The sequence below is a fragment of the Elephas maximus genome, chromosome 14 (genome assembly GCF_024166365.1).
Source record: "Elephas maximus indicus isolate mEleMax1 chromosome 14, mEleMax1 primary haplotype, whole genome shotgun sequence".
NCBI classification, from domain to species: Eukaryota; Metazoa; Chordata; class Mammalia; order Proboscidea; family Elephantidae; genus Elephas; species Elephas maximus.
Window position 1 is genome coordinate 98,929,172 of NC_064832.1, and position 24,357 is coordinate 98,953,528.

General features: G+C 47.8%; 1 protein-coding gene across 2 annotated transcripts in view; it reads right to left on the minus strand.

Annotated features, from left to right (window-relative positions):
* DCLK1 (doublecortin like kinase 1) overlaps nt 1-24,357 on the minus strand; it is a 189,768-nt gene that overhangs the window by 111,451 nt on the left and 53,960 nt on the right. For both annotated transcript variants that reach the window (XM_049853462.1, XM_049853463.1), the window contains exon 2: nt 7,861-7,977. In XM_049853462.1, the coding sequence (XP_049709419.1) occupies nt 7,861-7,977 (117 nt within the window). The remainder of the gene's footprint in view (nt 1-7,860; nt 7,978-24,357) is intronic.

Below are 24,357 nucleotides of genomic sequence, written 5' to 3' on the forward strand. Positions count from 1 at the left end.
CTTGTAGCTAAATAACAAATTGGCTCAAAAAAAAAAATAACAAATATCATCTGTAAGTACTGTGCTCCTTTAAAAAATCACCTATGTGAGACCAGTCGGTCAACAATTACTTTAAAACAAAGATGAGAATGTCAGGAGGCAGGGAAACTAGATTAACGCCAACTGAACAACCAGAACGAAAATAATGAGAATGCTCACAGATTGTGAAGAACGTAACCAATGTCACTGAACAACTTGTGTAGACATTGTTGAATGGGAACCTAAACTGCTGCGTAAAACTTCACCAAAAACACAATAAAATATTATTTTAAAAAAGTCCGGTTCATAGTGGAAATTGGGTTTGGGGCAACATCGATGTGTAAGAACATACACACTTCAGAATGGGTTTGGTCTCTACTTTCTTCACGGCAATGATACGACCAGGCATGGCTTACTGATCACAAATTCCAAGTTACTGGTGATCAATCAACCAGGTTTTAACTAGAGTTGACAAGGGCTTCATGGAAACCACAGAACACAGAAACACTAGCTGGAACCAATCTGTTGTTGTTGAAACAACGTGTTCCATCCAGTATTTTACTGTTTTCTCGGTGAAGGTTACACAGTGGTTTAGGCTCCCATTCAACAGTTTCTACACAAACTGTTCAGTGATGTTGGTTACGCTCTTCACAATGTGTGAGCATGCTCATTATTTTTGTTCTGATTATTAAGTCTCCATTAACCTAGTTTCCCTGCCCCATTACATTACCTTCTGTGTTTTAATCGGCGAGGTCCACGTGTACTAAAAAAAAAAAAAAATTTTTTTTTTTTTTTTTATACAGTCGCCATTTATGTCGGTGAAAAAAGGTATCTGCAATGAAGAAGTCGTTGGTCTTGGAAAATTCAGTCATGCGACCTCCGGCATTGTTTCTGTCACCAAGGCCATAATTTCCAACTACTGATCCTTCTTTATTTCCAACTTTCACATTCCAATTGCCAGTGATTTTCAGTGTATTCTGATTCCTCTTTAAAGTGTTGAAAAACAGATGTTACCCTGAAGACTAAGGTGCGCCTGACCCAAGCCATGGTATTTTCAATCCCATCATACACACGTGAAAGCTGGACAATGAATAAGGAAGACAGAAGAATTACTGACGCCTTTGAATTGCGGTGTTGGCGAAGAATATTGAATATACCATGGACTGCCAAAACAGTGAACAAATCTGTCTTGGAAGCAGTACAACCAGAATGCTCCTTAGGAGCAAGGATGGTGAGACTTCATCTCACATACTCTGGACATGTTATTCAGAGGGATCTGTCCCTGGAGAAGGACATCATGCTTGGTAAAGCAGAGGGTCAGCAAAAGAGAGGAAGACCCTCAATGAGATGGACTGACACAGTGGCTGCAACAATGGGCTTAAGCATAACAACGATTGTGAGGACGGTGCAGGGCTGGGCGGTGTTTCGTTCTGTTGTGCATGGGGTCGCTGTGAGTTGGAACCAACTCGACGGCACCTAACAACAACATCCATTTTACACTCACAGAAGGAATCGTTTCAAAGGCTGGCAATGACAAACACAAGCACACTTAATACATTTATCTGCTTGCTTTTTTAAATTTCCAAAATTGCTTTTGGTAAATAAATATAAGTCCGCAGAATAGTGACTGTTATGCTACCAGTTAATTCTAAAGTGAAATTATTATCAGCCCTGGTGGTGCACTGGTTAAGCGCTCAGCTACTAATTGAAAGGCTGGCACAGAGATCTGGCCTGGCCTCTATCTTTCTGTGATTCATGGGGACAAAATAAGAAAAGAAAACCCATCTTGAACCCAAGAGGATCTAACTGCCTAACCAAATCCATTGAGGCGGAGTTTAACGCAACTCATAGTGACTCTATGGGACGGAGCAGAACTGCCCCATAGGGTTTCCAAGGCTGTAATAGGGTATCTGCCAGGCGCTCCTCGGAAACTCTATGGGGCAGTTCTACTCTGTCCTATGAGTCACTATGAGTCGGAATTGACTCGACAGCACCAGGCTTGGTTTTGGTTTTTGGAACAGGGTAGCGAAGCATCGGAATACACTCAATGGCAACTTTTTTTTTTTTTTAATCTTTATGAGAGCAGGCTGCCACATCTTTCTCTCTCGGAGCTGCCGGTGGGTTCTAACCACTAACCTTCAGGTTAACAGCTGAGGGCTTAACCACTGTACCACCAGGTCTCCTTTGTAACTGCCTACAGATCTTTAAAATGAAACAAGCAAGCAAAAAAAAAAAAAAAAGAAAAGAAAAAAGCTAAGAGCTGTAGGGTGTATACTGAATCTCTTAAAGCACCTATAAGGTAAAAGACAACAGATTTTGGTTAGATGACTGATTATTAGAAGTGTCGCCCCCTCCACCTGGTGTTTTTTTATTCCTGATACATACTGAGAGAGAAGAGAGAAAAAGAGAGAAAGAAGAGAGAAAAGACTAAGGAAGCTTTGTCAAAGCTGGTTTGAATCGGGGGCTAATTCCGTTTTTAACGTTGGTGTTTCAGTTTTTACAGAGCCCCTTTATCCTCTGCAGTCTTCCATAGTTGTTCTAAGCACCCAAGGGTGGGGCGACAGACTGGCCGGGCACACGGCCTTTCTCCTGTTCTGCTCTACCTACAGTAGCCTTCTGTGGTCCAGGCTGAGGGTCTCCGCTGAGCTCAGCGTTAGCCTGTGGTCTCCCATGGGAGCGTTCCACACTGCAATTCTGCGGTTCACTCTGTCACTGTGTCTCGTAGGTGGTGCCTCCTACAAGGGAACGGTTTTTCTCAAATCTCATTCCAGGGAAGGGTTGTCTTCAGACAGAAGTCCTCTCTTCTCCCAGGGGATTTGGGCATGCATGAGGAATGAACTTTTTTTTTTTTTTTTTAACTTTTTAAATTAATATTTTATTTTTGGTGAAAATATACACAGCAAAACCTGCTCCCATTTAACGGTGTCTAAGAGTTTTTTTCTTTTTTTAGGTCTAATGACGGGTGACAGTGGTTACATTCTTCATGTGTCGCCATTCTCGTTACTTCTCCTCTGGTTGTCTCACTCCCATTGACTTAAGCTCCCTGCCCTCAAACCTTCTCGTCTGTGCTTTAAAATAGCTGTTGTCCATTTGGTCTCATACGGGTAATTTTTTAAAGAACTCAATACTCGAGGGTGACAATCTTTACTCTTTGGGCTAAACTGTTACTCAGTTCAAAGGTGACATCAGGGGATAGTTTCAATTTCGGGTTTGAGGAGCAACTCAGGGCCATAGTCTCGGGGACTCCTCCAGCCTCAGTACATCCAGTAAGTCTGTTTTTTTTTTTTTTTTTTTTAAAGAATTTGAAGTTCTGTGCCACATTTTTCTCCCTTTCTGTCAGGGTCCATCTATCTGTCCTTGATGAGAACGCTCTGTCAGTGCTAGCTGGACACCATCTAGTTCTTGCAGTCTTGCCGGATGCACAGGTGTGCTGTATTATAACTGCCCCCTCACCGCCTCCCTAGCTGCCAATGCACATGACAGCTACCATTAGACATGAAGTAAAGTATGTGCTTTAGGGGGTGACGAAGAAACCCTGCCCTCGGAAGAAACCCAGAACTCTGTTAAGCTGTCTCAGGGGTAAAGGAGGAGGGCTGTTCTCTGGAGCCATTAAATCTAGAAGATCCTGAACAAGGACAATAAATGGTGTCCATTGCCTACAGGGGCCCTCACTTTTATGGCCCTCTTTCATTACCCTTCCCCAACTTGCTCTCTGTACATGCTGTTTGGCACATCGACATGAATGTCCAATTAGTATTTAACCCCAGGAGAGGGGAACTTAGCATTCCTTCCGAGACATGAACTGGGGCGTGCCTGGATGGAATCTCACCCTGTGGACGGGAGCCTGACTTCAGGGAGCCCAGGCTGATGATGGTGGGTGCTCTTCTACCCGTTCCGGTCCTGTTGATTCTGTGAGTGATAAACGCCTGCTGACCACACCATTACAGGTGTCTGGTCCGTGCTCTGCTCCACAGGGTCCTTCACCAAGCGCTTGTGAATGCAGCCACATTGCAGGGCTCCAGGCAGAGGAGACAGTGGTTCATGGGGGCTATTAGTCTCGTGTGAAGGCGCTGTTAAAACCCAAACTGGTGGGCGCCCAGCTCCAGAGTTTCTTATTCAGGAGGTCTGGGCTGGGGCTCAAGGCTGTGTTTCTAAGACATGCTCAGATGATGCTGGTGCTGCTGGCCTGGGACCTCACTCTGGGAACCACTGTTTCTCTAAATGTGAACCACAGATTATGAACTAGTCAGAACCACCAGGAGGGCTTGCTAACTCACAGGTTTATGCCCTTAGTCAGGATCTCAGGGAGAAGGGCTCAGGATGACAAATTTTACCAAGTTCCGCACTCGAAACTCTGAGCGTTGAAGACGGTAAAACACTCAGCTGCTAGCTGAAAGATTGGCAGTGTGCATTCACCCAGAGGTACCTCAAAAGAAAGGCCTGGCAATCTACTTCTAAAAAATCAGCCATTGAAAACCTGACGGAACACAGTTCCACTCTGACACACCTGTGTTGTCATGTGTCTGCAACAACTCAGTGGCAACTGGTTTTTTGCTTTGTTTTGGTATTTACCTTGTCGTTGTTGTTGGGTGCCGTCGATTCAGACTCACAGTGACCTCACGTGACTGAGCAGAAACACCACGAAGGGTTTCTGAGCTGTCATCTTCATGGAGCAGATTGCCAGGCCTTTCTCCTGCAGAGCCGCTGGGTAGGATCGAACAGCCAACCTTTCGCTTAGCAGTCGAGCTCTTAACTATTGCTTAATTGTAACTCCCTTCCTAAATTACCCTTTAGCAGAGTCTCATTTTTGTGTTTCATCCAATCTAGGCCAGTGATGTCATACTGAGGGAGGCGTTCTCAGCCCACCCCAGAGCCAGGAGGGCAAGCAAGCTTCATCTCCAGTACCAGCCGCGCTCTGGGCTCCTCCAGTACCAGCCGCGCTCCGGGCTCCTCCAGTACCAGCCGCGTTCCGGGCTCCTCCAGTACCAGCCGCGCTCTGGGCTCCTCCAGTACCAGCCGCGCTCTGGGCTCCTCCAGTACCAGCCATGCTCTGAGGCTTATCTGGGAAATATCCCTGACCAGTTATGACATTAGCCATGGCTGTGGAAAGGGACAGGTGGCAGCCATAATTTCCACCTTAAGTAAGTGTTGGAGGAGAAGGTATTTGGAGGCCTTTCTAGGGGTCAGCAGGAGTCAGTGAAGCCCCCAAAGGGAAAGTGACTATTTCAGAACCTCACTGGGGCTGAGTGGTCTAGCTATCCAGCTTACTGAGTTCCTCCTTCCCTGGCACACTGTGGAGAACATATCCTAACACCTCCACTTTAAAATATGGAGGCTGTAATTTGCACAAAGCCATGCAGTGGGTCGGTGGGGCCGGAGGCAGGTCTTGCAGCCCTGGCTTAATGTTCTCCTCAGACTCTGACTGGACCCACCACTGAATATGAAAGGGTTTCCACACAGACCTGAAAAGTCTTTCTCCTCTATTTGTAAGAGCTGCCCTGTCTTCGTGAAGCCAGGCAGCCATCCTGAGGGTTGTTTGTATCATTTGATAACCACCGTGAGGGTCGTGTGTATCACAAGACCACTGTGAGGAACATTTGTACCACATCATAACCACTGGGAAGATCACTTGTATCATTTAATAATTCCCATTCAACACGTTCTATCATTTAATAATAATTCCTTCAGTAGTCAAATAGACCTCACTCCTGAGATAAACAAAACAAAATAAGAAAAACACCAACAAACTCTGAACAGATTCATATGAGTCTTAAGACCCAAGAAGAAGGTGGTGGTGAGAGACCCATCCTGTGTACAGCACGCATCCTGCTCAGGGCCACCACGGAGAACCTGCAGAGTGAGAGGAAGCCCAGAGACATGCCCTCACGTCTGGGGTCCCTGGGTGGTGCAAACAGGCCACCACGGAGAACCCGCAGAGTGAGAGGAGGCCCAGAGGCGTGCCCTCACCTCTGGGGTCCCTGGGTGGTGCAAACAGGCCACCACGGAGAACCCGCAGAGTTAGAGGAGGCCCAGAGGCGTGCCCTCACCTCTGGGGTCCCTGGGTGGTGCAAACAGGCCACCACGGAGAACCCGCAGAGTGAGAGGAGGCCCAGAGGCGTGCCCTCACCTCTGGGGTCCCTGGGTGGTGCAAACAGGCCACCACGGAGAACCCGCAGAGTGAGAGGAGGCCCAGAGGCATGCCCTCACCTCTGGGGTCCCTGGGTGGTGCAAACAGGCCACCACGGAGAACCCGCAGAGTGAGAGGAGGCCCAGAGGCGTGCCCTCACCTCTGGAGTCCCTGGGTGGTGCAAACAGGCCACCACGGAGAACCCGCAGAGTGAGAGGAGGCCCAGAGGCGTGCCCTCACCTCTGGGGTCCCTGGGTGGTGCAAACAGGCCACCACGGAGAACCCGCAGAGTGAGAGGAGGCCCAGAGGCGTGCCCTCACGTCTGGGGTCCCTGGGTGGTGCAAACAGGCCACCACGGAGAACCCGCAGAGTGAGAGGAGGCCCAGAGGCGTGCCCTCACCTCTGGGGTCCCTGGGTGGTGCAAACAGGCCACCACGGAGAACCCGCAGAGTGAGAGGAGGCCCAGAGGCGTGCCCTCACCTCTGGGGTCCCTGGGTGGTGCAAACAGGCCACCACGGAGAACCCGCAGAGTGAGAGGAGGCCCAGAGGCGTGCCCTCACCTCTGGGGTCCCTGGGTGGTGCAAACAGGCCACCACGGAGAACCCGCAGAGTGAGAGGAGGCCCGGAGGTGCCTCAGAAGAAAGGCCTGGAAGTCTACTTCCAAAAAATCAGGCACTGAAAACCCTACGGAGCACGTCTTCTAAAGAACTGTGTGGGATCGAACCAACAACAGCGACCCGAGAGGTCGGACAGGCAGCTGGGGTAGTGAGTCATGTGAACGGGGAGGAACGACTTGGAAAAGGAGGGTGAGAATACTGCAGAACTGGGAGAACGCAAGCAGCGCCGCTGAACCGTACATGTGGAGACCGGAACTGCTGTGTGTTTTGCCAGGTATATTTTCAACAACAACTTAAAAAAAAAGACGGGAAATCCCACGGAGCACAGTTCTACTCTGACACACATGGGGTCACCACGAGCTGGAGCTGATTCGACGGCAACCGGTTACAGGTAGTTTTTACCTCCAGAGCCGTGAAAAGAAACCGATGGCTGGAATAAAAAGTGCGTTAAACAAAAAACCAAATCCACAGCAGTCAAGTCGATTACGACTGTCAGTGACCCTACAGGACAGAGAGGAACTGCCCTACGGGGTTTCCAAGGCTGTAATTTTTATGGAAGCAGGCTGCCTCATCCTTCACTGTGGAGCAGATGGTAGGTTTGAACCACCGACCTTTTGGTTAGCAACCAAGTGCTTAACCACTGTGCCACCAGCCTGTGTTAAAAAAAGTCTCCACCAACAGGAACCAGAAAGTCTGTAAGCTATTCCCAGGTGGAACGGATGTTTTAACAGGGACTTCTGGAGTTGGCGCCCTTAGCCTGAGGGTTAACCTTCATGGTAGCGGTGAAGCAAGTTGGTAGTGTACTTCTATCTGTGGGCAAATTTGGGTTTCCTGAGTCTTCACTAAGTAAGTTTTTCCAGTAGCTTGATGCTTTGTCTTACAGCCAACATGCTAGACTCCAGCAAATCTGTTCAAGAACTCTAATGTGTTCTAAAATTATAAACCGGAATCTGCACGATCATAAAAACCTCCCACACTGCGCTTCCCACGCCTCTGCTCACTGTGCGTCGGAAGCACAGTGACCACGGCTGACTCATGTCTCTTTTGCTGCCTTACCTTAGCTGCCCTACCTGAGCCACCCTACCCGAGCTGCCTTACCTGAGCTGGTCGACGCTGGGGATTTGCTGCGCCTGGAAGGTCCTGGGCTCTTGGTGGTGCTCCTGCGCGAAGATGGAGCGATTTTGGTGTAAGAAGTGGATTTCACCACTCGACATTCTGGGGAAAAAACAACAGCCACAAATCATTCCTGGGTAACGACACACATCATCTCAAAAGGCACAACCCACCCGGAAACAGAAACACAGGCATCAGTGCTGTTGTTGGCTGCGACTGAGCTGGCCCCATGCACAACAGGACTGGTCCACTGTGACCCGTAAGGTTTTCTCTGGCTATTTTGGGGAACAGATTACCAGGCCTTTCTTCCTAGTCTGTCCTAGTCTGGAAGCTCAGCTGAAACCTTTTCAACATCACAGCAACATGTAAGACCCCAATGACAGATGGGCAGTGTCTGCACAAGAGGCGTTCTGCCAGGAATCGAACCCAGGCCTCCTGCAAGGAAGTTCAGTGAACCAGCACTAGTCTCGCTGCCATCTGTTCAAACAAAACAATACAAAGCCCACTACTGCGGAGTCGATTCCGACTCATAGCGACCCTACAGAACTGCCCCATAGGGTTTCCAGGAAGCGCCTGGTAGAGTTGAACTGCCAACCTTTCGGCTAGCAACACCACCAGGGCTCTCGCTCTCTCTCCAAATATATATTTATCTTTTGAATTTTAGACACAAAAAAATTATAATTCTAGACCTGATTCTGATGCCTGACTTTAACTGTAATTTTTCTTCTCTATCAAAAAAATAAAATGGATACTTTTTGTATCCATGCAATTTCTAATTTTCTAAGCTCAAAACGTGTTGTTTTCCCATTACATATTCTGAATGACTTTTTTTTTTTTTTTAATAATGTTTTATTGTGTTTTCAGTGAAGGTTTACACAGCAGTTTAGGTTCCCATTCAACGGTGTCCACTAAAGCAGCTCAGTGACTTTGGCTGCATCCTTCACCATGTGTGACCAATTTCACAATGCGTGAGCAAGCTCGTAATTTCCCTTCTGGTTGTTCTGTTTCCATTAATCTAGTTTCCCTGCCCCCTTACATTCTCATCTTTGTTTTAAAGTAATTGCTGACGACTGGTCTGATATAGGTGGTCTTCTAAAGGAGCACAGTACTTACGGATGATGTTATTTTTTGAGCCAATTTGTTATTTAGCTACAAGGTGACCCCAGGGGTTAGTTTTGGTTCAAGGTTTGAAGAGTATCTCAGGGTGACAGTCTCAGAGGGTCCTCCAGTCTCAGTCCGGTAGGCTGGGATTTTTGTTGTCGTTTGTTTGTTTTAGGAATTTGAGGTTCTGTTCCACATTTTTCTCCCATTCTACCAGGGTCCATTCTATCGTGGCCCTGAATGGCTTTATATAAACATTTTTTCTTATTTTTTTCCTAACATTCAAACCAGCAAAGTAGTTCCAATTGTTTAGTATAAAAAAAAAAAGGATACGAGTATGTATGAAACTTAAATGTTTCAAGTCCAGGAAGAAAATGCAGTGACGACAGCCCCTAGAGAGTTGGAGGATTGAACAGCTGGGGCAAAAAGAAGGGGACGGACGTTCTGTTGCAAGCCGTTATTGTTCATGGCTTCCTCTGACCGTTTTCATAGCCAAGAGTGACAGAATGCGAGTCAGGGCATTAGTGAGCCACTGCTGACTGCTCTGACTACCCTGTGCTCCTACCGTCCCAGGGAGGGTGGCCCTGCTAGATTTCCAACCCAACAGCAATACACATGGACATACTGGAGTCTCTGAGCGGTGCAAATGGTTAATGCCCTTGGCTACTAACCAAAAGGTTGGAGCTTCAAGTCCAGCCAGAGGCTCCTAGGAAGAAAGGCCTGGCAATCTACTTCCAAATAATAGCCACTGAAAACCCCATGGAGCACAGTTCTACTCTGATACTTGTAGGGGCACCATGGGTCGGACTCGACTCAACGGCAGCTACTTTTTTACGGACATATCAGCAAATGAGGGGCTCTGGTGGTGCAATGGCTAAGCGCTCAGCTGCTGACCAAAAGGTTGGCGGTTTGAACCCACCAGCTGCTCCACGAGAGAAAAGATGTAGCAGTCTGCTTCCATAAAGCTTAAAAAAAAAAAAAAAAAAAGCTTACACCCTTGGAAATCCTATGGGCAGGTCTACTCTGTCCTATAGGGCTGCCATGAGTAGGAACTGACTCAAGGGCAACAGGTTATCAGCAAACGTGAAACAGGAGAGTAACACTAATAACCCCAGAAGACAGCCTTGGAAGCACCAGGACCGTTCATGTGGGGGAGAACGCTTGTGGGTGCGTCGTAGAGACTCTGATTCACGTGAAGAAGACATCCAGTCAGCTCAAGGCTGTGCGCACAGTTGCCACAGTGGCTGGTGTGTGGTCGGCCCAACCTTTGGAAGTATGTTAGAAACCATATTTTGCTGGTCTGTTGGCACGCTTCCAGCGCCAGTACTGAGGGCTGGGGACATGACAGATTTTGGAAAGGTTCAGAACTCAAAACGCTTAACCACTGGCATAGGAGCAAAGAGAAAAAAACAAAACAAACCTGTTGCTGTGAGGCTGATACTGACTCACAGCGAGTCTGTAGGACGGAGAAGACCTGCCCCACAGGGTTCCCAAGCAGCAGCTGATGGATTTGAACCGCCGACGTTTTGGTTAGCAGCCTTAGTTCTTAACCCCTGCGCCACCAGGGCTCCAGCATAAGAGTATAAAGTCTTTTAACCAGGAGAGAGACTTTTTTTTTTCTTTATAATACTTATTTTGGTGAAAGTAAATATTTTGGTGAAAAGGTACAGCGCAAAATATGCATTCATTCAACAACTTCCACACGTACAGTTCAGTGGCTTGGTACATTCTTCACACCGTGTTAGCAATATGGCTCTTTCTACTGAAATTGTTTCACCACCTTTAATTTAAGACTCCCGCTACCCTGGTCTTCCCATCCATACTGCGTATTTAATTTAAGACTCCCGCTACCCTGCTCTTCCCATCCATACTGCATATTTACTGTTGACAGTTTGGTCACATATACAGTGAAACCTGTGAGAGCCGAGACTCCACGGGACCGCCTTGTTTTGCCGGGTCTTGCAAGTTTTCCGCATTCGACAGGGTGAAGTTTCACCACTTTTCTATCTCTCATTTTAGTGGAAAATATTTGAGTTTTCCTTCCCTGTAGGGCCACTATGAGTCAGAATCGACTTGACAGCAACAGGTTTGGTTTTTTTGGTTTTTCCCTGACAGCTTTCTGCCTTGCACAGGTTCTGGCTATTGCAGGTTTCACTGTGTATAATCTTCTAAGACAACACAACACTCAAGGCACGCGTTCCTTATTAATCAAGCTGAACTGTGGTTTAGTCTAAGGGTGACTTCAAGGGATAGTTCTGGTCCAAGGTGTAAAGAATATCTCAGGGCAGCAGTTTTGTGGGTTCCTCCGGTCTCAGTGGGTCCCGTAAGTCTGGAATTTTAAGAATCTAAAGTTCCGTTCCACCTTCTCCTCCTTTTTGACCAGTATCGATCTATCGTTTGTGATCCAAACATTCAGTAATGGTAGCCGGGCACCATCCAGTCCTTCTGATCTCTTGGAGGCAGTGAGACCTGCACTCCATCTTCTAGGTTCCTGACTCTCCTTCTTCCTCTGCTGCCCCAGGCGAATGGAGACCAACTGTCATACCTTGGACGGCAGCTCGCAAAGTTTTAAGACCCCAGGTGCTACTCACCAAATTAGGAGGTAGAATGGAAACTCTAAACTGTATTATACCAATTGGCTGGATTGTTCCACCGAGCTACAGCCAGGAAGGGGTCTTTTTACCAATTTTTTTTCTTCTTGGACCTTATGTTGGAAAAATTTTAGTTCACGAAACAAATTGCTATTTAGTAATAATACATTTTCTCATTTTAAATCAAAATCAGAACTATAATGAGAACAGGGAGATGAGGACTTTTTGACCCAGGTCATGACCATTTCGAGGTCACATAAATCTTAAACAGTAATTTAAAAAGCTCAGCGTCAAGTTAGCCAGAATGATCCGCTAAAATAGAAAGCTTCCAGATGGTGTGCATTGCTAACTGCACCCTTCTGGGAGCCGCACTGACTTAAGAAGTTGGTTTTCGGGTTTTTTGCACGCTGTTTGCCACGGGTGCCAGGATTGCTAGTTATGGCTCCTCAGGCTACCAACCAGGCCTCTGGATCACATTACAGACCCAATCTCACCACTCTAAGCTGACATCGCTCAAGCTATAAGAAGGAAAGCTGGGTATTTAAGCAGCTCTGTCTCATCACTACTCTGGTGGCGTAGTGGTTATCGCTGTTAACCAAAAGGTCGGCAGTTCAAATCCACCAGGTGCTCCTTGGAAACTGTATGGGGCAGTTCTACTCTCTCCTATAAGGTCGCTATGAGTTGGAATCGACTCAACGGCAATGGGTTTTTGATGTTTTGGTCTCATCACAGCCAATGTGAGTGTTTCATTTGATTTTTGAAATGTTCTCAAGAATTTGTGAGCTCGTATCGTGCCTCTATAGCTTCCCTGCTTCTCTTGAACTTGGTTCTCACCATATTATCAATAAATCAAAATTATTCACTTGTCCCTCTGCCTCCTCGCTCTCTACTCCGCTGGGTGATAACTAGTTCCCGGAACACTAAAAAGCCTGTACTAGCTGCTGCTCCACAAATACTTACTGGCCTGAACTCCTACTGATCCTGTTACTGCCTGTGTGATCGCTCAGCAGTTGCTAAGCTAATTCAACCTCTCCTTTTACAGATGAGGAAACCGAGGCTCAGAGAGTTTAAACAATGTGCACCAGAACTCAAATCTCTTGGGCTGGTGGCTTCTCCACCACCCAGCATCTGACAATGTGACCTAAGCAAGTTGTTCCATTATGAATAAAGCCGGGGCAATTTCTGTACTTACTCTGATTAAAATATGCGAACAAAACACACACCACTTCAACAATTTCTACATGTACAACTCAGTGACACAGGTTACATTCTTCATGTTTTGCCACCTTCTTCGACAACCTTTTCCAGACTAATTTCACCATAATTAACCAAACTCACTGCCCTCCTAAGCAACTCGTCCATCCTTTAGAGTTGCTGTTGTCAATATGGTCACATACAGGTAATTCTTTAAAAAAGTATAGTGCTTAATACAGACATTCTTTTCTAGTTAGGCGAAACTATTATTTTGTTAAAGATGACTTCAGGGGATACTTCCAGTTCAAGGTTTGAAGATTTCCTGAGGGTAATAGTTTCAGGGGCCATCCGAACTCAACAGCTCTATAAAGTTTGCATTCTATGAGAATCTGAAATTCTGTTACGCATTTCCCCCCTTTTTGTTCAGGGTTCTTCTATAGAATCCTTGATCAAAACTTTGAGTAATGGATGCTGGGCACTGTCCTGTTCTTCTGGTCTCATGGCAAAGGAGGCACCTGTTTACACAGGCGACTGGACACACATTCCACTTCCTCCTCCTGTTCCTGACTCTCCTTCTTCCTCTGGTGCTCCCAGTGAAGGGAGGCCAACTGTTGTACCTTGGATGGCCGCCTGAAAGCCTTTAAGACCCCAGAGAGCCAGGGCAAATTCTATCAGTGCCCACGTCAGGGGCGGGAATGCAGGTGGGCGACGGAGACTAAGAAGGCAGACAAACGACTGTTTCCAAATCGACATCAAATCTAAGATTCAATTCCATCATGATGTCCGTCTGCATCAGAAAAAGAAACAAGGAACTTTCTTTCAGAAGTGGAGTTACATGAACTAGTAGCTTGGGAGATCATGGATTCCCAAAGATAATTTGAAATATTATACATCTTACATGGCTTGTGTTCGGGGATAAGGGTGAAGCTTCGTGAGTCATATGGGGAATTAGAATAACTCTGAAAGGCTAGTGTTGAACAAGGAGCTCTGGCGGCGCAATGGCTGAGGGATCAGCTGCTAACTGAAAGGTCAGCGGTTCAAACACACCCTGCGGCTCTGAGGAAGAAAGACCTGGCAATCTACTCTGTAAAGACTATAGCCTAGGAGACCCTATGGGGCAGCTCCAGTCTACTGCACCGAGTCGATGTGAGTCGGAGTCGACTCCACAGGACGTGACAACCACAACACAGCCTAGGAGACCCTGTGGGGCAGCTCCAGTCTACTGCACGGAGTCGATGTGAGTCGGAGTCGACTCCACAGGACGTGACAACCACAACACAGCGTAGGAGAGCCTACGGGGCAGCTCCAGGCTACTGCACAGAGTCGATGTGAGTCGGAGTCGACTCCGCAGCACCTGAGTACAACCACAACATATACAGAAACAACAAAATAACTATAGTAGCTGGTTTTTTCCCCTAGGCACAAAACAAAATCAATTGAGGAAAACGACAGCACCAAGCAATAAATTAGAAACACAACAAAACAAAAAAACTCCACAGTTTTTCCCACTAAAATTTGTATTTCAAGTATTGCTAATTAATTTAAACAGGAATTGTATTTTATAATGGCAAAAAATCCAGTGAAGAAGAGCAAATGTTTAATTACTTTAGAGAGAATGCCAAAACCTTAGTCAGCTTAAAACCACAACTGGAAACTCTGTGAATATCATCTAAATGGCCAGTGGAAACCCTGGTGGTGTAGTGGTTAACTGGTTCGGCTGCTAACCAAAGGGTCGGCAGTTTGAATTCGCCAGGCGCTTCTTGGAAACTCTATGGGGCAGTTCTACTCTGTCCTATCGGGTCGCTATGAGTCGGAATCAACTCGACGGCACTGGGTTCGGTTTGGTTTTTAAACGCCCAGCAAGCAGAAAAACCTTACTTGCTCGCACAAAGGGTGTTTTCACAGCGTCTGGCAAGGACGGAGGCATTAGCCTCCTTTCCCCCTCTGACACGGGGGTGTTAACCTTTTGAGGTGATCGATCACTTATTCGTTCTGATACCTTTGTTGTCACTGTTGTGTGCTATTGAGTTGATTCTGACTCACAGCGACCCTACTGGACAGGGCAGAGCTGTACCACAGGGTTTCCCAGGCTGCAATCTTCACGGAAGCAGGTTACCAGGTCTTTTTCTGCAGAGCTGCTGGGCGGGGGGTGGGGGGGTGTTGAACTGCTGACTCTTCCTTTAGCAGCCAAGCACTTAACTGTCGGGCCACCAGGGCTTCTTTCTGGTATCTTTAAGCATGCACACATGTATATCCCACAGGGTTTCCAAGGAGTGGCTGGTGGATTCGAACTGCTGACCTTTTGGTTAGCAGCCCAGCTCTTAACCACTGTGTCACCAGGGCTCCGTGTACATATATATATATTAACTGTGCTTTAGGTGAAGGTTTACAGAGCAAATTAGTTTCTCATTAAACGATTAATGCATGTATTGTTTTGTGACGTTGGTTGCCAATCCCACGATGTGTCAACACGCTCTCCCTTTCAACCCTGGGTTCCCTATTTCCATTCATCCAGCTTTCCTGGCCCCTCCTGCCTTCTCATCCTTGCCCCTGGGCTGGTGTGCCCATTTAGTCTTGTTTTATGGGTCTATCTAATGTTTGGCTGAAGGGTGAACCTCAGGAATGACTTCAGTACTGAGTTAAAAGGGTGTCCAGGGGCCATACTCTTAGGATTTCTCCAGTCTCTGTTAGGCCAGTAAGTCTGGTCTTTTGTTGTAAGTTAGAATTTTGTTGTACATTTTTCTCCAGCTCTGTCCGGACTCTCTATTGTGATGCTTGTCAGACCAGTCAGTGGTGGCAGCTGGCCACCATTTAGTTGTGCTGGACTCAGTTTGGTGGAGGCCGTGGTAATTGTGGTCCATTAGTCCTTTGGACTAATCTTTCCCTTGTGTCTTTGGTTTTCTTCATTCTCCCTTGCTCCAGATGGGGTAGGGCCAGTGGAGCATCTTAGATGGCCGCTCACAAGCTTTTAACATCCCAGATGCTACTCACCAATGTAAACCCACTGCCATCGAGTCGATTCTGACTCATAGCAACCCTACAGGACAAAGTAGAACTGCCCCATAGAGTCTCACCAATGTAAAGGCACCCTTATCTCTTACTGGGAGTCCCTGGGTTGTGCCAGCAGTGAACACGGCTGCTTACCAAAGGTCTAAGGTTCGAGTCCATCCAGAGGTGCCTCAGAATCAATGCTTGGTGATCTCCTTCAGAAAAATCAGCCATTAAAAACCCTATGGAGCACAGTTCTACTCTGGCCCGTGGGGGAGCTGTGAGTTGGAATCAACTCCGGGCATGGTTTGGTCTATATTTTATTGATCAGTTTCTCTGAGTGGGCAGCTTCTTCTTTGGCTGTGGAGACACTGGACAAATGAGACACTCTGTAGGAAAGATGATGTTGAAGGACAGTAGGGAAGCCACTTGCAGAAGCTTTGGGAAAGGCGTTTCTCTTGCCCAGATGGTGCAATGGCTAAACGCTTGGCTGCTAACTGAAAGGTCGGTGGTTCAAACCCACCAGCCGCTCCTCAGGAGAAGAACCAGGTGATCTTCTCCTGTAAGGATTACAGCCTAGGAAACCCTGTAGGGCAGTTCTGCTCTGTCACACGGGGTAGCTGTGAGTCAGAATCGATGGTACTTGACAACAACAGCAACAAACACTAACGATCAGAGCCTACCCAAAATATAGAACATCGGCTTAAACACACTGACAGGTTCTCCAGTCACTGACCACCCATCGTGGCAAGCGAGCAGGAGACAAGGTCTGATTAAATCTGCTGTAGCAACTCCCTATGTTTACAGCTCTCTGAAATGAAAAGCGTCACTCTTTACAGGCTCTGTACTTCAGGTAGCTTTCCAGGTGTCCCGGGATTGGGTGAGACAGACATGTCAGTGTTTCCCACTTTCTCCCAGGCCTCCAACTCAAGAAGCAGGCATCCGGGGTGGGCGGATTAGAGAGACAAACCAGATGCAGATGTCCAGTGAGGGGCCTGGAGAAGGAATCCAGCTGCAGGAAAACCTCCCTGCACTGAGGAACAGTCAGTAGGTGGGCTGGAGCGTTAGACTGAGGTGCTGAAGAAGAGAAACGGCGACAGAACCTCAGGGCAGGTACCTGAGCTGGCACAGCAGGAAAAGTCATACCTCCAAGGGCCCACTTGTACCTTTAGGACAGGCTTTCGGAAGGCAGAGGTGAAGGTCTGGGTCTATAGGTGTGCTGCAGCTGCCTAGGGAATACTCTTTATACTCCTGGAGCATGCATTTACTCCTCCGCTGTTGTTGCTGGGTGCCGCCCAGTCAGTTCCAACTCATGACAACACCCATGCACAACAGAAAGAAATGCTGCCCAGTCCTGCGCCATCCCTACGATTGGTTGCAGATCAGACCACTGTGATCCACTGGCTGATATGTGGAAGCAGATCGCCAGGCCTCTCTTCCTAAGTTCCCTGGGTGGTGCAGTTTGCTCTCAGTGACTAACCAGAAGGTTAACAGTTCGAATCCACCCAGCAGCTTCTAGGTAGAAAGGACTGACGATCTACTTCTGTAAGATTAAAGCCAAGCAAATGCCATGGAGTAGATCTACGCTGTAACACACGGGGGCACCATGAGCTGGAATCAACTTGATGGCAACAAGAAAACGCCATGGAGTAGATCTGCTCTGTAACACACGGGGGCACCATGAGCTGGAATCAACTTGATGGCAACAAGAAAACGCCATGGAGTAGATCTACTCTGTAACACACGGGGGCACCATGAGCTGGAATCGACTTGATGGCAACAAGAAAACGCCATGGAGTAGATCTACTCTGTAACACACGGGGGCACCGTGAGCTGGAATCAACTTGATGGCAACAAGAAAACGCCATGGAGTAGATCAACTCTGTAACACACGGGGGCACCACAAGCTGGAATCGACTTGACGGCAACAAGAAAACGCCATGGAGTACATGTATTCTGTAACACACGGGGGCACTGTGAGCTGGAATCGACTTGATGGCAACAAGAAAACGCCATGGAGTACATCTACTCTGTAACACACGGGGGCACCGTGAGCTAGAATCGACTTGATGGTAACAAAAAAACGCCATGGAGTAGATCTACGCTGTAACACACGGGGCACCGTGAGCTGGAATCGACTTGATGGCAACAAAAAAATGCCATGGAGTAGATCTGCTCTGTAACACACGGGGCACCGTGAGCTGGAATTGACTTGACGGCAACAAGAAAACGCCATGGAGTAGATCTGCTCTGTAACACACGGGGCACCGTGAGCTGGAATTGACTTGACGGCCACAAGAAAACGCCATGGAGTACATCTACTCTGTAACACATGGGGGCACAGTGAGCTGGAATCGACTTGATGGCAACAAGAAAACGCCATGGAGTACATCTACTCTGTAACACATGGGGGCACCGTGAGCTGGAATCGACTTGATGGCAACAAGAAAATGCCATGGAGTAGATCTACTCTGAAACACACAGGGCACCGTGAGCTGGAATCGACTTGATGGCAACAAGAAAACGCCATGAAGTAGATTTGCTCTGTAACACACGGGCCACCATGAGCTGGAATCGACTTGATGGCAACAAGAAAACGCCATGAGGTAGATCTACTCTGTAACACACGGGGCACCATGAGCTGGAATCGACTTGATGGCAACAAGAAAACGCCATGGAGTAGATCTACTCTGTAACACACGGGAGCACCATGAGCTGGAATCAACTTGATGGCAACAAGAAAACGCCATGGAGTACATCTACTCTGTAACACACAGGGGCACCATGAGCTGGAATCGACTTGATGGCAACAAGAAAACGCCATGGAGTAGATCTACTCTGTAACACACGGGGCACCGTGAGCTGGAATCGACTTGATGACAACAAGAAAACGCCATGGAGTAGATCTGCTCTGTAACACACGGGGCACCGTGAGCTGGAATCGACTTGACGGCAACAAGAAAACGCCATGGAGTAGATCTACTGTGTAACACACGGGGCACCGTGAGCTGGAATCGACTTGAAGGCAACAAGAAAACGCCATGGAGTAGATCTGCTCTGTAACACACGGGGGCACCATGAGCTGGAATCGACTTGATGGTAACAAGAAAATGCCATGGAGTAGATCTGCTCTGTAACACACGGGGGCACCATGAGCTGGAATCGACTTGACGGCAACAAGAAAACGCCATGGAGTAGATCTACTGTGTAACACACGGGGCACCGTGAGCTGGAATCGACTTGATGGCAACAAGACAACGCCATGGAGTAGATCTGCTCTGTAACACATGGGGCACCGTGAGCTGGAATCGACTTGATGGCAACAAGAAAACGCCATGGAGTAGATCTGCTCTGTAACACACGGGGGCACCGTGAGCTGGAATCGACTTGATGGTAACAAGAAAACGCCATGGAGTAGATCTGCTCTGTAACACACGGGGGCACCGTGAGCTGGAATCGACTTGATGGTAACAAGACAACGCCATGGAGTAGATCTGCTCTGTAACACATGGGGCACTGTGAGCTGGAATCGACTTGATGGCAACAGGTTTTCTTCCAGTCTGTCTTAGTCTGGAAGCCCCGCTGAATCCTGTTCAGCATCATAGCAACATGCAAACCTCTGCTGACAGACAGAAGGTGTATGAGGTGCACTGGCTGGGGCTGAACCCAGATCTCCTGCACTGAAGGCAAGAATTCTACCATTGAGCTACCAATGCCCTGTTTACTTCCTGTAGAAACAGTGATTTTTCACATTTCACAGCAGCATCATGTTCTTGGGTGCCTTTGAGTCGATTTTGACTCATAGAGACCCCATGTAACAGATGAGAACTGCCCCATAAGGTTTCTATGCTATAGTCCTTACAGGAGCAAATCACCAGCTAGGTCATTCTCCCATGGAGCAGCTGGGTGGGTCTGAACCAGCAGCCCTTTGGTTATCAGCCAAATGCTTAACCACTGCTACACCAGAGCTCCTTAGCACCATTATGGGTGAATTCAAACGTAAGCTCCTTGCAGTAAGGGTCATCTGTATCCCCACCACCCCCACCCCCCGCCCCTTGTTCCATACTCCATTCAGCAGCGAGGCCCAATCCCTCGACTCTACGTCAATCTTGACACCCCAGGAAGGCTCCCACCCCAACTGGCTGTGGGGTTTACACTGCAACAATCTTGACACCCCAGGAAGGCTCCCACCCCAACTGGCTGTGGGGTTTACTCTGCATCAGTCCTGACACCCCAGGAAGGCTCCCACCCCGGCTGGCTGTGGGGTTTACTCTGCATCAGTCCTGACACCCCAGGAAGGCTCCCACCCCGATTGGCTGTGGGGTTTACTCTGCATCAGTCCTGACACCTCAGAAAGGCTCCCACCCCGACTGGCTGTGGGGTTTACTCTGCATCAGCCCTGACACCCCAGCAACACTCCCACCCTGGCTGGCTGTGGGGTTTACTCTGCATCAGTCCTGACACCCCAGGAAGGCTCCCATCCCGGCTGGCTGTGGGGTTTACTCTGCATCAGTCCTGACACCCCAGGAAGGGTCCCACCCCGGTTGGCTGTGGGGTTTACTCTGCATCAGTCCTGACACCCCAGGAAGGCTCCCACCCCGGCTGGCTGTGGGGTTTACTTTGCATCAGTCCTGACACCCCAGGAAGCCTCCCGTCCCACCCGGCTGTGGGTTTGGAACAAGTGCTACTTTCCTAAGCCCCGTATGTGACACGTCTGGGATCAAAGCAACCAAGATCGAAACATTCTAAAAAATGGGTGTTTTTTTTTAGAAAATAAGGTATTCACAGACTGAGCTGGAAGTAGGGGCATGCGTTGGAGTGCTTAGCTGGAAAGTCCCAGAAACTGAGCTTTGTAAAGTCCCTTCTAAAAATACAGCCGTGTGTGTCTAAACCAGCACCTAGGCAGGCCCGCCATCTCTTCCAGAACACCCAGCTAAGCAGCCCAGATGGCTCACGGCGTGACAGCATGTTCCTGCATGGTGCGGCGGTATCTGTGAGGGGTCACGAAGCAGCCCACCCGGCCCAGCGGATGGCTGAGATGTTATGTAACACCTGCAGAGGGCTCCACAGTGCTGGGATTTTTTTTCACATCTCAAGTCTCCACTCAGACCTGCTGTTTTGACAGCATGGGTGGCTCTCTCTTCCAAATACTTTCCTTCTTCCTAACAGTCAAAAAAGGAGCCTTGGTGGTGCAATGGTTAAGCATTCAGCTGAGAACTGAAAAGTCAGCTGTCTTACCCACCTCGTGGCTCCTCGGGAGAAAAACCTGGTGACTTGCTCCCATAAAGATTACGGCCTAGAAAACTCTTTGGGGGCAGTTTTGCTCTCATATAGCGTCTCCGTGAGTCAGAAGTGAATTGATGGCACACAACAGTCAGACAAAGCTGATTTGTTCATACATAACAATGCAGAGTTGTACAGAGGGGTCCAGCTTGGGTTGGTGGTTTTGTTCCAGGGGGCTACCCAGTAACCTGGATTCCTACTATTTTATTTCTGCCACCCCGAGGGTTCTCATTACGGTCCCAGCTGGCTCATCTTGAATTCGTGTCTGAATTCCAGCTCCACAGGAGAGAAGGAGAGGAAGGTCCCCAGACAGTAGGCAAGTAAGGCTGCTTTGTGCCTTGTTCTACCAGAGCTTCATTCCCTGAAGCTAATGTTCTGTCCGTCTGCCCACATGCTATCCGCACTGTTTAGTGTTGGTTGCTAGATGCTAATCTCTCCTTTGAGATGGCCTGCCAGGCACATTTCTTTTTCTGTTGTTAGTTGCCATCAAAACCAATCAACAATCATCCAACCAACCAACCAATCAACCAACCAACTAACCGTCTAACCAACCAACCAGACATCCAACCAACCAACAACCAACCAACCAACCAACCAATCAACAAACCAACTAACCATCTAACCAACCAACCAACCAACCAACCAACCAACCAACCAACCAACCAACCAACCAACCAACCAGACAACCAACCAGACAACCAACCAGACAACCAACCAGACAACCAACCAGACAACCAACCAGACAACCAACCAGACAACCAACCAGACAACCAACCAGACAACCAACGAGACAACCAACCAACCATCCAACCAACCAACCAATGCCCTTTGAAAAGGCTTTCGGAGGTCCCTTTCAAAGCTGTGGGTAGAACTACAGGGGAGACAGGATCAGTATGAAGCCAGGAGGGAGGCAGGGACAGGTCAGGTCAGCACTGGAAAGTCTGAGTGAGGAACCTGGATTTCACTCTAAGCGAGATGGGAAGTTATAGCAGGGCTTGAGAAAGATCGTTGTTGTAACCTGACTTACGATTTTAAAAGACCACTCTGGCTGCTGTGTGCAGAAGAGGGGCTGACCTGAAAGTGTGGACCGCTGGAGAAATCTAGGGAGAAAGTGCAGTGGCTTGGAACAGGGTGGCTGTAATGGAGATGGACAGGAGGACCTGGGATATGTCATGGAGATAGAGTCCACAAAGCTTGACGCTGGCTGGGGAGGGGTGGTGAGAAAAGGATAATCCCAGCTAACATGCTCTTTGTCGGGTATACACTGAATCCTGGTCAGGAACCTATGCACTGCAGTGGCTTCATGTGCCAAAGGTTGGAGATTCGAGCCCACCCAGAGGTGCCAAAGAGGAAAGGGCTGGTAATCTGCTTCTGAAAGATCACAGCTACAAGAACCCTATGGAGCACAGTCCTACTCTGACAAACATGGGTCACATGAGTCTGAGTCAACCCGAAGGTTCTGGTCTTCCTGCAGGAAGAATAGAAGGCTTTCCAGCTCTTTAAAATGCAGGCATCTCATCCCTCCTATTGTTGCTGGTGCAGTCGAGCCGATTCTGACCCACCCGATTCTGACCCACAGCGACCCCATGTGACAGAACAGAACTGCCCCATAGGGTGTTCCAGGCTGTAGTGTTTACAGGAGCAGATCACCAGGTCTTTCTCCTACGGAGTCACTAGTCGGGTTTGAACCACCAACCTTTTGGTTAGCAGTCGAGTGCTTAACTGTTGTGCCACCAGGCTCCTTTGTCTTTCCTAGACCTACTGAAAAACAATTATCGGAGGTGGGACCTGGGGCATTAAAAAAAAATGCCCAGGTCATTCTGACGGTATGTGTTACGGATTGAATTGTGTCCCCAAAAATATATATTGTAAATCCTAACCCCTATACCTGTGGATGAAATTCCATTTGGAAATAGGCTTTTCTTTGTTATGTTAATGAGACCATAACAGTGTAGGGTGTGTCTTAAGCCAATCAAGTTGAGATACAAAAGATTAGGTACCACAGAAATTAACCCCTGAGGTCACCTTGTAGCTAAATAACAAATTGGCTCAAACACTAATGAATATCACCCTGTAAGTACTGTACTCCTTTAAAAAATCACCAATGTGAGACCAAAAGGTTAACAATTACTTTAAAACAAAGATGAAACTGTAAGGGGGCAGGGAAACTAGATTAACGAAAACAGAACAACCGGAACAGAAATAAAGAGAAAGTTCACTCATTGTGAAGCATGTAACCAATGTCACTAAACAACTTGTGTAAAAATTGTTGAATGGGAACCTGAACTGCTGTGTAAACCTTCACCAAAAACACAATAAAATATTTTTTTAAAAGATTAGGCTCCAAAGGAAGTATAATCAGGAATAAGGGAAAGATAGATGCCAGGTGGATATCTCCAAGAAACTCTGAGAAGGTAGAGAAGCTGAGACAAGATGTTTTCCCCCAGAGCAGACTGACAGGGCCTTCCTCCAGAGCCAGTGCCCTGAATTCTGACTTCTAGACTCCTCATCTGTCAGGAAATAAATTCTGTTTGTTAAAGCCACCCCCTTGTGGTATTTCTGTTACGGCAGCACTAAGGAACTAAGACAGCACCAGTCTACAGAATCGAGAGGTTCTGCTGTTCTCTGGTGTATGGATAAGGAAATTGCTGAAGGGACTCGAGAGGCTCCGGGTTTGAAATAATTGTGCGACTCGGCATTTGGAAAGAAAGGCTAAGCCAAAAGTATAAGGACATAAATTAGCAAGACAAATCAGTACTGAAAAGGCAATAACTATCTGTCCTGATTCAGATTTGGTCCCAACTCAAACGTGCAAAAACAACCAACTATCACTCGGGCTGAGACCCATCCCAAAGCCAGCTCCGGAAGAATAATAAGAGTTCACGTTTATCAGTAAATCACGGCCACCTGGTTTTCATCAGCTACAAGAAGGGCAGGATCTAAAAGATGAAAAATAGAAAAATTACTCAAGAATTGAATGCTCGAAAAGGGGTAAGGATTCCCCCCAGAGAAAAGGGCACACACACACACAAAAAAAAAACCCCAGCATGGAAACAAACTGCAATAAAATGTGATAGCTTTCTCCTGTGTGGTCAGCTGCCGTTTACCGGCCCCAACTCTCGGTGGCTCCATCGGTGACTCCATGCACAAGAGGACAAAATGCTGCCAGGTCCTGCGCTATCCCCATAATCGGTTGTAGATTGGACTATTGTGATCCACGGGGTTTTCACTGGCTGATTTTTGGAAGATCTCCAGGCCTTTCCTCCCAGCCTGTCTTAGTCTGGAAGCTCCCCTGAAACCTGTTCAGCATCACAGTAACACGAAG